We start from the raw sequence: 13,494 nt of genomic DNA, 5'->3' as shown, positions 1-13,494 counted from the left end.
AATGTGAACTTCACAGCTTCCCTGAGTCACCCTACAGTATAAGGACCAGTGCAAAAACAGTCAAGATAAAACCTTACAGTGTTATTCATCACCCTGCTTTTCTGCTGGTCTGTGAAGTTTTCCCTGCAAGTCACTCAGCAAACACCTGAGCTCCAAAGGCCCGTACAACGAGCAGAATATAATATTTAAGTACCAGCTGACCTCACTTTGTCTCATTCTGAAAGCTCCTAAATCACAACAGTCCAGGCAGCAGATTTCTTGGCTCTGTCACTTTGGAAGTATTTTTGAGAAAGATTTAAAGAAAAGTTACAAAATCGCCTGGCAGTGAGTTCCTGCATAATCGGATCATCAACTCGCACGATGCAGGTGCTCGCTTGTGCACGGAGGCCCAAGGGACCAGGCTGAATGAAGCACCTGAGGATTAAGGACCCCCGGTCCAGTGGCTACTGCCTCGGATGCCCCCTGATAAAGCACCAGCATAAATCGAAGCGAACGTTTAATACAAGGTTTGATGTACAGCACTTGGATTTGATCTTCGATTAGATTCGATCTGCTTTTAAGGACTAGGCGATTTAATACCCAAAGAAATGAGACCTGTCTAACAAGTATTAATACAGGCTTGCAGAATATTGCCTCCTCACCTTCAGAACTCCTATTAACTCTTGAGTTTCCAGTGTCTTCAAGTGAGAAATTCACACTATTTTAAGTAAATTCTAAACTATCTAGATAGGTCTTAATGCTCACAACTCACGTTTTCATTTTTGCCATCCAACAAGGCAGAGAACCCACCTGGAGATCCTTGAGATGGGCTGAGTCTTGATCAAGTCTCTGCTTTGTACCATAAGCTTGAACATGCACACCAAGTCACATGGGAAAAGATTCTGCTACTTGCTACAGCCCTGGGGGAAAGATGGGTGAGCATCCCCACCCTAGTATCAAGATGATGAGTGATGAGACACTGGCCTGTGGCCGACCAGAGGAAGCAATCCAGATCATAAGCAGGCCCCTAGGCTCAGATTTTCCCACAAATCTCTGAGTCAGCCCCTAAACTCTACTGTCCCTAGATCAAAGTGTCCTTTATTTTTTCCCTAGGGGTGACAGTGTAGAAGGTGTGATTTGGCAGTAAAAGGCCACGGCCTAGGCTTGTGCCTTTCAAAGTTGGGGTTGCATCAGAATCACGTGGAAGCTTGTTAAAACAGTTTCCTGGGCCCCTCCCCCAGAGTTTCTGATTCAAGAGGTCAGGGTGGACCACGAGAACTTGAACCTAACAAGTTCCCAGGTGAAGCTGATGCTGCGGCTGGTAGGGCCACGCTGTGAGAACCAGTGATTTTCATTTTTGTAACAAGGCACTTTATCCACTCTGAGCTTTGAGGCTCAAGTCTGCAAAAGCAGAAAGCTAACTCTCTTTTGCAGACCATTCCAACACCACTGTGTCTGAAGGTCTCTCTGGTTATAAAACAAGAACTTCCAAAAGTACATATCACATTTCTCCGTGCAGACAGTAAATCGGATCCCATGCTCATATTGCATTGTATCAGCAGCTTAGTTAATTGTCGACAACGCCAACAAGACAGAACTTAAAACAAGAGCCTGTATTCTTTTTTTGGCCGTGCCATGGAAATATCTGGCAAGGACTCACACCTGGTTCTCAACGTGGTCAGCTGTACACAGAATCTTCGATGTGGGTAAAGCACTGTGGATACATTTACTCACTTTATGGTTAAAAAAAGAATCCATACGAGCTCAATTTTTTGAAGAAATTAGCTTTGGTTCCAAAACTATGTCTGATTCCTAAGAATTCCCTCATTTCTTTTTTTAAAAAAAAGTTTTTTTTAACTGAGTACCTACACTGAGCTAGGCAATGTCTGCTAAATGCTAAAAATACACGGTGGAGGTGGGAACAGACAAGGTCCCTGCTCTGATGGGGTGAAGGGGCCCGGAGGAATGGCACCAGTAGACGATAAGATATTCACTAAAATACAAAACTAGAACGTGAGAAGTGTCTCATGGTAAGAAAAGAGTAGAATGTGACCTAATGAGTTCCCGAGAATAAAATATCCATAAACTGGTGAAATCGATAAACAAAATGTGGTATATCCGTAATGGAATACTATTTTTTACAATAGGAACAACAAAATATTGATACCTGCTACAACCTGAGTGAACCCCAAAAATATTCAGCTAAGTGAAAGAAGGTAGATGCAAAAGATTACATATCATATGGTGTCATTTACATGAAATGTCTAGAAAAGGGAAATTTATAGAGCCAAAAAGCAGATCTCTGGTGCAGAGGGTGGGATCGGGATTAACTACAAACGGGCCAGAGGGAGTTATTTTGGTGATAGAAATGTTCTCGAACTGAACCGTGGTAATAGTTGCACAACTATCTAAATTAACTAAAAATTAATGCATTGCACATTTGCGATGAATAAATTTTATGGTATGTAAATTGTACTTTAACAAAGGTGTTTTAAAAAACTTCAGTGTCCCGGGCAATAGTCTAGACCAAGGTGGAGGTGGCAGAGTTACTGTGGGCGGGAAATTACAATTGACAGGACTTGATGATGAACTGGGAATTCAGTGTTGGAAATGTCGCACTTGAGATGCCTTTAAAACTTCCAAGAGACATCGATTAGCAATTGAATGGATAGATCAATTGAATGGATGGATCTGGAGCCCAGAGGAGGACTAAGCTGGAGATATAAAGTTGAAATCATCTGTAAATGAGTAGCCACTGAGGCCAAAGGCATGGCAGAAAAAGAAAACCAGGAGAAGGGGAGGCAGGGAGCAGTGGGCCTAGGACTAAGATTTGAGGAACTCAACATTAAATAGCAAAAGAGACACAGAAACAAGGCAGAGGTAGGAGGAAAACCAGAATCCCAAAAGAGAACGTTTAAGAAAGGAAGGAGTGATCAACTGTGTCAAATGCTGTCAAAATATCAGTAAGATAAGAACTGAAACATGTCTTGTTCGTGACCATACACTGGTCGGTGTATTTCAAGATTCATGGATTCCCATAACCCTACTTTATTATGTAGCAAGTAATCCTCATCCATGTAGCCAGCCTAAGAGACAGGAAAAGAACTTTTCTTATCTTCCAAACATGTATTGCCTACATCCACCTGTTTATCAACATCCAGTCCCATTTTTACTGGCAACAGTAGAATCATCACTGGGTTGAAACCAGGGTCTGCGACCTGAGCTCTGGCACTGAGTAACTCACGTTCTGAAACTAGGTTTAACAGACAGCTGACTACCTACCAAATTTCCATTTTCTATTCTCTCAAATCAAGAAAATGAGTTTTTAGCCAGGTCCCATATACTATGACAAAATACATCTCCCAATCTTCCTTTCAGCTAGACGTGGTCACTTCACCGAATTCTAGCTAATGAGGACCCCAGTGATGTATCAGACTCCTTCCCTCCTCTACCTGCTTTTTTGGAAGTTGGATATAGTGGCTAGAATTCCAAAATTCCTCTCGGATTTTGAGGACACTAAGGGATGGCAGAGCAGAAAGTTAGAGCTTGCAACTCGAATCTGTGAAATCTCAAACCAACCCTAAAAAGCTTACCTCCAAACTTATTTTATGTGACACAAAAATAAAGCCTACACATTAGAACCACCTGGTGTCATGGACTGAATTTTATTCCCCCCACATTCCTATTTTGAAGCCCTAATCCCCAGTGTGACTATATTTGGAGATAAGACCCAGAAGGAAAAAAATATGGTTAAATGAGGTCAAAAAGGTGGGTGTGGGGTCTTGATATGACAGGATTAGTATCCTTATAAGAGAAGACGCCAGGGAGCTCATTTTCTTCATGCACACAGCAAGACGGTGGCCACCTACAAGTCAAGAGAAGAGGCAACAGAATGAAACTTACCTTGCCGACACCTTCATCTTGGATGTCCCAAACTCAATAACTGTGAGAAATGAAGAGCTATTGTTCAAGCTGCCCAGTCTATGATATCATGTTATGCAGCCCAAGCTGACTAACATACCTGGAGACTTCTTAAAACTCTCCGTCCCCAGCATGTAGTGAGGCCAACTAAATCAGAATCTCTGAGGATGAGACCCAGGTATTAATAGTTTTTCCAAGCTCCCCAGGTGACTGAAATTGTAGCCAAAGTTGAAAACTAGTGACTGACTCCACCTTTATTCAGATCTACTGATCACAGATGAATGCAAATCCTCACACATCAACCCATTTGACTCATGTTCCTCTGCCAGTATAAACATCTTTAAAATGGGATTATAATGCTTACTACATCCACAGATATTTAGCAACTCTACTATATGCCAGACTCTGAAGATACACTGGTAAACACATCTCAATTCCTGCCCTCAAGAAGCTTATAATAATTAGGTTATCTGAAAAAGATACATGAATTTGTTCTATGAGCAAATGCAACAAACTATGTAACTACTATAATTATTTGGAGCAACATAATTCAGAACCTAACAAAATGTAGCACTAATGAGGAAAAATCATATCTCCATATTAAATGAAAGTTAATAGCCTATTACAAATCCAAAAACTGTTTCAGAAAGTACTCAGTAATTAATTGCTGAGAATGACTCCATATTACTGCTACATCCCCATTACTTACACACACGCGCGCGCGCACACACACACACACACACACACACACTCACACTCTCTCTCTCTCTCTCTCTCTCTCTCTCAGCATTAGAAATTATGCTAGTTTATTCTGTGCTTCATATTTACGTTAATCAGGAATAATGTTGCATTAATTTTTAGAAACTCAAACTCCAAGAACTGCATAACATGCATAAATGAAGCGTTCGCCACTGATTCATAAAGCTTTCAAAAGACAGACTCCCTTTAGATCCTTACATGATCATCATACTGTGTAGAGGACAGAGTTATTTCATCATTTTTCAGACTTCACATAAAAACAATTACTCCCCCCAAGACTGTTTAGGATTATATCCATTTGAGGATCAAATGTTCCAGGTTCTAAGCATAAAGACCACACATTCCAGAGGATCTAATCAAATGGGATCATGTTATATTTTCTGCAAAAGATGGTATTACTTCTTTACAAATCTATGAATTTTAGATCTCTGCATCCAGTTCTAGACCAGATAGAGAACCAGAGCATCTTCTGGTTCTCCCCTTGGAATCCAGTCCTGGAAATGCCACAAAAAAGAACTCTTTCTTTTGAGAAATTAGAGTGGAGAGCGGAGACGACTAGGTTCCCCATTGCAGGGATAGTCTGTGGCTAGAGAGGATTAGGGGCCACAGAAGAGGAGCAGATTCATGGAGAGTCCTCTACCTGAGCCACCCATGTCACTATTACTGTCAGGTGAGCAGAAGCACCAACCTGGAGGACTACGGTGATATCAAGGCAGTGCCTGGCTTGGATATGTCACCAACAGGAATAAGTATGATGGGCCAGCCAGCTCCTGACCACTCCTCCATCCCACCTCAATGCTTCTCCACAGGCCACAGCCAGGCAGAGTTAACACTCGGGACAAGTGCCAGGGAGGACAGCGAGGGAAGAAAAAGAGAGTGAAAAGACCCAGATTCTACTTCAGTCCTGAGGGCACCTCCCCAACAAGTTATCTCCTCTGGGGAGGACAAGCAAGTGCCTGAGCTTCTGTCACTCTCCCAGGTAGAAAACAAAGCAACTAAATGTCACAAAATAATAAAAGGTACACACTAATGGTGGGAACAACCAGATATCAAAGAAGCGTGTATGCTATGAAAGAGAAAAAAGAATGGAACGATTTACACTGGCAGAAGTGGACCTAATGGAAAAAAAGAACAAAAACTTAAAACAAATAGTTTAAACAGCCTCATTGAACTATGGGAGACTCCTAGAAATGTGGAGTAGAAAGAAGCAGAAGCACCAACTAAAAAAACTGGGCTTGAAAAATAAGTTTTGGAAAAAAGGGGCACTTAAAGGATTGGAAGAACAGCAGAACTAAGTGGAAGAATGAATTGGTGAGCTGGAATATTAATAAAGGCAACTCTCACTAAAGCAAAGGACAAGATTTTAAAAGTTAAAAAAATAATAATAATAAAACAAGTGTAAACATCTGTCTCACTGCAGTTCCAGAGAGCAGAAAAGGAATAAAAGAAGAAAAAATACTCAAAGAAATAAGGACCAGGAATTTGTCACAGTTAAAGAAAGATCTAACACTTTAAATTTTAAGAACTCAGAGTGCCAAAAAGGTTGAATAAGAAAAAGACACACCTAGATACCATATAGTGAATTTTTTAATCAAAGAAAAAAAAATCTAAAAGCTTCTACCGAGAAAAAGCAGAAAACCCCAAATATCAAATTGACACCAGAGTTTTCAGTGGCAACACTACTGGATATAAGAAGACAAAGAGTGATATCTTCAAAATGTAAAGTAAAAGACCTTGGATAATTCCCTTAGTTTGGTATTCAGTTGAATTATCAATAAACGAGAAGGTGGAAAAAGATATTCTCAAGTCTTTTCACTTCTAGTATCATGGAAAATGGGAGAAGGGGAGTAGAGGACTTTTCTTGCTGTGGCAGTTATTCCAGATAATGAAACTCAAAGAAATATCACGAGGAACCACAGAGGTGTCCAAGGAACACCCCACACACATGTGCCTGTGTGGTGCCAGGCGGTGGGCAGCTGGCAGCAGAGCTGGCGGTCTTGAGAGCCGATGTGACGGCAACACGCGACTGGGACCCTGAGCCCTGAGGCAGGTTTCTCCCAGTCTTTAGAGAAGCCACAACCTGGGATCCTCTCAATGCCAAGACCTTCAGTGGGGTCTGAAATGTTCTCAGATCAGTGGTGCCTCTGGCTGCTGTTAGGAGCTAAAGTAAATCCTCTTTGGAAGAAACATTCCCAGTAAAGATCCTCAGGCCGCCCACAGAAAGTTCAAGCAACAAATTCATAATCAAATATGACCAAACACAAAAGGCAAGCCATGACGAGTGCAGCTTAACAGAAACATAAAACAATGCATTCAAATCTCCAAGAATGGCAAATATATTTTGAAATTGTCAGAGTACAAAACAATTGGTTATGAAATATTTAATAAAATAAAAGATGCAAACACAAAGATATACTGGTATTATATGAGACTATAAGGAAGAAACAGGCAGGGTTGAAAATAAAATGCATCCTCTAGGAATTAAAACTATAACTTTTTAATTAAAAGACTCTGTAGATGCGTAAAGCAGCAGATTAGAAACTGCTAGGAGAATAAGTAAACTGAAAGATATTCAAAGAAATTACCCAAAGTGCAGCAACAACGGAAAAGACAGAAACTGTAGGAGAGACACTGGGAGATTGGGTCAAACACTGACCTAATTATTAGACTACCAGACAACAGAACAGAGAGAATGAAAGAAAGGCACTATTTAAGAGAAAAGGGGCTGCGAATTTTCCAAAATGTATTTCGGCATATCCCCGGCATGATAAATAAAAAGAAATCCACAGCTACTCATATCTAGCGAAACTGCAAACACCAAAGGGAAGATCTTGAAAGCAGCCAGAGAAAGTTCAGATCCTCTACAGAGGGGTGACCATCAGAATGACAGCACGTTTCTCCACAGAAACAGTGGTGGCCAGAGGACAGTCAAAAATCTCCCAAGCATGGAGAGAATAATAGCTTTTCATTTTAAATTGCGTGCTCAGAAAAGTTCTTTGAGTGTGACAGTGAAATACCTTAACAGGATACCAGAACACAGTTTACCATCAAGACACCTACATTTAAGGAGCTTTTAAAGTTCTTTAGAAAAACAAAAGTCCAGAAAGATAGCTGATATGCAAAAAGAACTGTTGAATAAATAAAATGATAAGCATAGAGAGGTAAGCAAAAACAATATCATCTGCATAAAATAATACAGATGTCTAACTTGCGGAATTTTTTTTAAGGACAGAACTAAAATATGAATAACCAGCATGTAAGACAGAAGGGGATTCACTAAAATTATTCAACTGGGTTTGGGAAAGAGATCAAAATAGTTAACTTTAAACTTTTCAAAGCTCAAATGCATGATAAAATTTCAAGAAAAAACAATCAAATAGTGCATGAATTCCAAACCAGTAGAAAGAAAAAATGGCATGTAAATAAAGGAATAAAAACTTTAATTTATCCCAAAAAAAAGTATGACACGGGGAGGAAAAAAACATAGTGAAAAGTGGGACAAACAGAAACCAGTGATTACGATGGCACGAACATCAAATATATCAATAATCACGAAAATTATAAATGAACTAAACTTGGAAGTTAAGCAATAAATGTTGCAAATTAATTTTTTTTTAGTCCAAACACATCCCTAAGGCACAAGGATGTGAATGTAAGATGACGGGAACAAATATACCAGGCCTGTGGTAACCAATATTAGAAAAGGTAGTTGATAAGACAAACGTAAAATTAAGAAAGAGAAACCATATAATCATCTCAATAAGTGCAGAAAAATAATATATGAACATTTAATATCCAGTTATGGAAGAGAAAAAAAACTTAGCAAATCGGAAATAGCAGAAAACTGCCTTAGCTGATAAATGGTATCTAAAACACATACATGTACACACATGAGCATATGCATGCATGTACACAACAACTCTAAAACCGAAAGCTAAAAATGAAAAAAAAAAGCTTTCCGATGAAAATCATAACAAAAATGCTCACTATCATTACTTCTATCCAATAACTGTACTGAATTCCTAATATAGTATAGACTAGTAGTACAGTAATAGGGAGGAATATAAATATCTATAGAAAGCAGAGAAAGAAATGTAACAAAAAACGACTACAATTAAAAAGACCCCAGGCAATATCCTAAACTATTTTAAAAACTACTTTCACATACAAGCAAAGTTAAAAAAAAAAAAAAACTAAAAAAAAATCATTTACTATAGCATTGTCACAAGATAAACTTCGTTCTGCGGCGTCATCCCCACTGAAATTCCCACCTCTGATCTCTTGAATATGCTCACTACAGGTCATTTCTCACTAGCCAGTTTTCTACTCAGCCTCTAACCACCCTGCTACCAGACCCAAAGTTCCCTAAGGTCTTTCCTCACATCTCCCTGCTTCTCAGGTTGGTCCTCTAAAGAGAAATTATACAATATAGAAGCCAAAGACACTACAGCCAGTTCCTTTAAATAGCAATTATTTCATCTCTATTACACTGGTATAGACTTTTAGATATTTATTTTATAATTTTACCATTTCACGGATTGCATCAGTTGTAGGAGTTTTTCAATTAAGTCTTTTGGGTGTTACAAGTATTCAGGATTGCTCTCTCTTATCTAATTTCTTCTCATTTCCTTTTCTTGCCTTATTACATGGCACAGAATTTTCTGAAATAAGTATAAATAAGCAGGCAGCCTTGTATCATTCTTGTCTTAAATGGAAACACTTCTAAATATTTACCATTTAGCATGATGTTGACTATTTGTTCCAGAGAGATAAACTTCACTATATCCATTTCTCATTTACTAGGAGTATTAATAAAAATTATTGTTGATTAGAAAAAGCTGGAGGAGTAATAGTTCTTACCATCTTTGTAACTCTTCTATGAATCTAAAATATTTCAAAACTAAAAGCTTAATAAAAATAGACATTTACTTTTGTAAAATGTCTTTCAGGATCTACTGACATGATTTTACGGATTTTGGATATATTTTTAAACCCTGTAGTCAAAGCATCCATTCTCACTCCTAATCCATTCTCTCTCTACTAGATGTGATTTTTTTTTAACTGTAAATAAGATTACAGTGCACTGCTGGTTAAAATCCTTAATGGCTTCCCATTTCATTCAGTATAAAATCCAAAATCTTTAATGGGCCCAGAGACCCCCCATGACGCAGCCCAGTTCACCTCTCCAGTCGCCTTGGCCAATCTCCTCCTCATTCCCTTTGCTCCTCCCACACTGGCCATCTTCCTGTTTCCACATCTTTCCTTCCTCAGAGCCCTCACTCATGCTGTTCCCACAGCCTGGAAACCTGTTCCCTACTCTTGGTCTGGCTGGTTCTTACAGGTCCTTTCAGATCTCAGCTTACAAGTGTATGCCCTTCAGCAAAGCCTTCCCTTCCCCACCAGTCTACCCCAGGTCCCTGTCACTCTGCTCCACAGCATATTGTCTTGTCTCTCACAAGTCATCAGTCTTTGTAATTATCTGTGCAATTATTGGTCAAACCACACATTCACTAGACTGCACACTCCTTGAGAGAAGGAACCACACTGGGCTTCTTTACAGCTGGCTCCTCGATGCCTTAGCACAAATGCCTGACACATACACACAAATACATTTAATAAGTATTTATAATGTTGTAACACCTTGGGCAAGTCACTTAACCTCTCAATGCCCCTGTTTCCTATCTGTAAAATAGAACTAAGAAGACCGCACCTCACAGAGCTATGCTAAGGCTTAAATGAGCTAATACCTACACAAAACACTTTAAAAATGTGCGTGGCATGTGGCTAGCGGTATCGAAGAGGCTGTTCCTTGCCAGTTCTAACGCAGCACCCCAGATCAGTCACCAGTGCCCTGGGCCCCTTTCTATGAAGTCTCATAGTCCACAGGGCAGTGAGGGAGAACAGCCAGCTCAACGATGCAGAAAGCTGAGAGCACACAGAAAGATAGAGGATTCATTAGTTCTTATTTTCCCCACATTGCCGGTTCCATGCCCTTCCTCCTGGATCCCCTCTCTACTCCAAAGATACAACAAATACAAGAGGCCATAGCAAAAAGCATTCACACAGTCTTTCTCAAATTTATTCCTTCAACAGACAAAAGCCCCGCCTTCACGGAACGGTCCCTCAGTGGAGAAGAGCAGGGAAGAGAGAGAAGATAATAATTACTAAGATTTGCCTAACCCTCTGATGTAGGTATTATCATTACTCTTTTCTAAAGAAGAGGAAACTAAGGCACAGAGTGTCTCTCACCAAAGTCACACAGCCAACTGGCAGCAGAGACAACGTGAGCCTAGGCAGTCTCGCCCCTAACCATTACACTATCCTGCCTTGCTCAGAAAGATGGGCGCATACTAAATCTTCCACCACAGAACAAGGAGCCACAACTTTTAGAAGTAAATCCAGAGGGATGGAGTAGGAGGGAACGGTCAGGAAGTGTCAAATACGTATTCAGACTGGCAGTCAAAGGTGAGTTGTCTGCTAAACCCAGTGAACCAAGCCTGCCCAGGGGTAACTGCTCCTTATAGGATCCTGCAGGAAACTAACACTAGAGAAGGGAAGGAGAGAAGATGCAAGGGGAACCGGACACTACTGCCCAAAGAATTCTCACACGGGCCGTTAGGTTTCACCCAGGAAAGATCACATATGCTGCCTCCGCTGCCTCTGCGGGTACTGGCTCCCTTCCCCTCTCCCTGGTCCCTCTGCACCCCCTTTAATCCACCTGCCCACGCCCAGCTTTAGCTTTATTGCTTGATTACCTTCCCCCAGCATGGGATCTCAAGCTTTCCAGACTGGCGGGAAACCGAGACACGCAGCAGGAGCATGACAGCCACCCAGCCAGTGGATCTCAGAGCTGGGAGTGAAAGACAGAGCAGGCCCAACGATCAGCGTCAGGCACTAACTTCAAGAATAAGCCAGAATGATAGATGGACGCTCAGATCAGGCTGCCACCAAGCGCCCCAGGAAGATTACACATTTCCAAAATGAAATCTGCTTGCTGGCTCTACCTGGAATGTAATTAAACTAACCTGAAGGGGCAAAAGTACCAAAAATGCCACTCGAAACAAGATTAAAATCTCAACTGTTCCTCTAACATGTGCTCCAGTGCCTCCATGCAACATGACCCACCATGACCGTAACACCGAGTACAAAAACAAAACCACCTCGAGGTCGTCCGGGTCCTCCCGGGTGACTGTGGGTACATGTTTGCTCTCTGGGGAACATATAATCCCGAAAAGAGGACAGAGTGGGCTGAAATTTCCACACACTCTCCCTCTTCACAGGCGCTCAGGGAACCTCAATCAAAATAATTTCCGGTCTGGTCTGACCTTGTCGAGATCTGCACCTCCAGAAACAGCTGATGTTTTGCCACTGAGCTCAAATAAAGGTGGAACTTCCCCAATGGTCTGGGGAGGAAGGGAGGTGTCAATTAATGGGCAGAATTCTCAGTTTTGAAGTTTTGCCCAAAGAACTTTCCTTAACCTAGATGCACCTACAAACATGTATAGCTGTCACCTGAACACAAAACAAACATATAAGCAAAAAAAAGAAAAGGAAAAAGAAAAAAAAAAAAAGGTAATAAAAGTATCTACCTCGCAGGACTTTTATGAGAATTAAGTTATTACTTGTAAAATGCTTAAAACAGTGACCGTCACACAGCGAGCACAGTATTTGTAATTATTTGTCAAATAACATGAATTAAGAAAATATGTACCAATTACCCTTTTAAAAAGTCTAGTCTTGCCTACAAGGCTTAATTTTCAGGTGCATTTGTTTGTGATCAAGTGCTACACCCACACAAGTTGTGACTTCCTATTCCTCAAGTCACATGGTGACAGCAAACTTATCGAGGTGTCAAAGAGCAGTGACACGCCACAAAAAGAACCACACCAGAAAATCTGATGTTCATCTCAACAGTCAGATTAAGGCTAAGAGAGAGGAAGGTGGAGATTTAACAAATATCAACTGAACTGCAAACATCGATTATGATATTTTCCAAATCTGGAGTGAAATCTCCATTACGCATCTCCTGAAACACCATCTAAGCCTTCTTAGCAATCAGCCAAACATTCCTGTCCAAGAAACTATCACTTGATTCACTGTCCTGGCTCTTCCCATCACCTCAAAGAAGGGAGAACAGAAGAAGGAAGAAGGAAGAGAGGCATCCTGCACAGAGAAGAAAGGCCCAGCCTGAATTCTGCATACCAGCTGCCACTATCCGACCTGATTCATCTACTTGATTAATAAGGCAATATGAGACTGGGGAGTGTCCCACTAAGCTGTTTCAGATTTCACAAAGAGCACCTAAGACAGCATGCTCAAAGATGTCAATGTCTAAGGGTGGGCCCGCCATCTCTTCAGTTTGCTCTGTAGATTACTGGCCAGTTCAATTTGCCAAACAACCCACTTCATGATAAGGGAACCAAAAAGTAATCTCTTTTCACGTGATTCTTCATATTTCTCATACTCTCCCCCAACCACCTCTTAAATTGTTTTCAGAAAATACATATATATGTATGACCCACTGGCTTTCACCACTCCCAGTCAGAATTAATCTCTCTTTCATCAACTCTCCCACTAGCAGAAGGGGGAAGCTGAAAGAGCAGGAAGTCATTTAGCTTATTATATTATTACATTTTTATTATCACCATCATCATCAGTTACATGGCTATCTCTGCTCCCTAACCTGGAAACTCCCTTGGGGACATGTCACTTGATTAGCATTCCCTGTGGGCTCAACGCTGTATAGCACATATAGAGGAGGCTAATACATGTTCCCTGATGGACCCAGGGTAGAAGATCAATAAATAAAACCTTGTCCCTTCATTATCACTGTCC

General features: G+C 40.7%; 1 protein-coding gene across 7 annotated transcripts in view; it reads right to left on the bottom strand.

The window, feature by feature from the left end:
• OSBPL10 (oxysterol binding protein like 10) overlaps positions 1-13,494 on the bottom strand; it is a 245,060-nt gene that overhangs the window by 167,818 nt on the left and 63,748 nt on the right. The window contains exon 2 of one of the 7 annotated variants that reach the window (XM_039843471.1): positions 3,883-3,922. The exons of the other annotated variants lie outside the window; for them this stretch is intronic. Within the exon in view, the coding sequence (XP_039699405.1) occupies positions 3,883-3,899 (17 nt within the window). The 5' untranslated portion in view covers positions 3,900-3,922. The remainder of the gene's footprint in view (positions 1-3,882; positions 3,923-13,494) is intronic. 7 annotated transcript variants of the gene reach the window in all.

The sequence above is a fragment of the Pteropus medius genome, unplaced genomic scaffold, assembly GCF_902729225.1.
Source record: "Pteropus medius unplaced genomic scaffold, Ma_sr-lr_union100, whole genome shotgun sequence".
Lineage (NCBI taxonomy): Eukaryota > Metazoa > Chordata > Mammalia > Chiroptera > Pteropodidae > Pteropus > Pteropus medius.
This window is presented reverse-complemented; position numbering and strand designations above follow the sequence as displayed.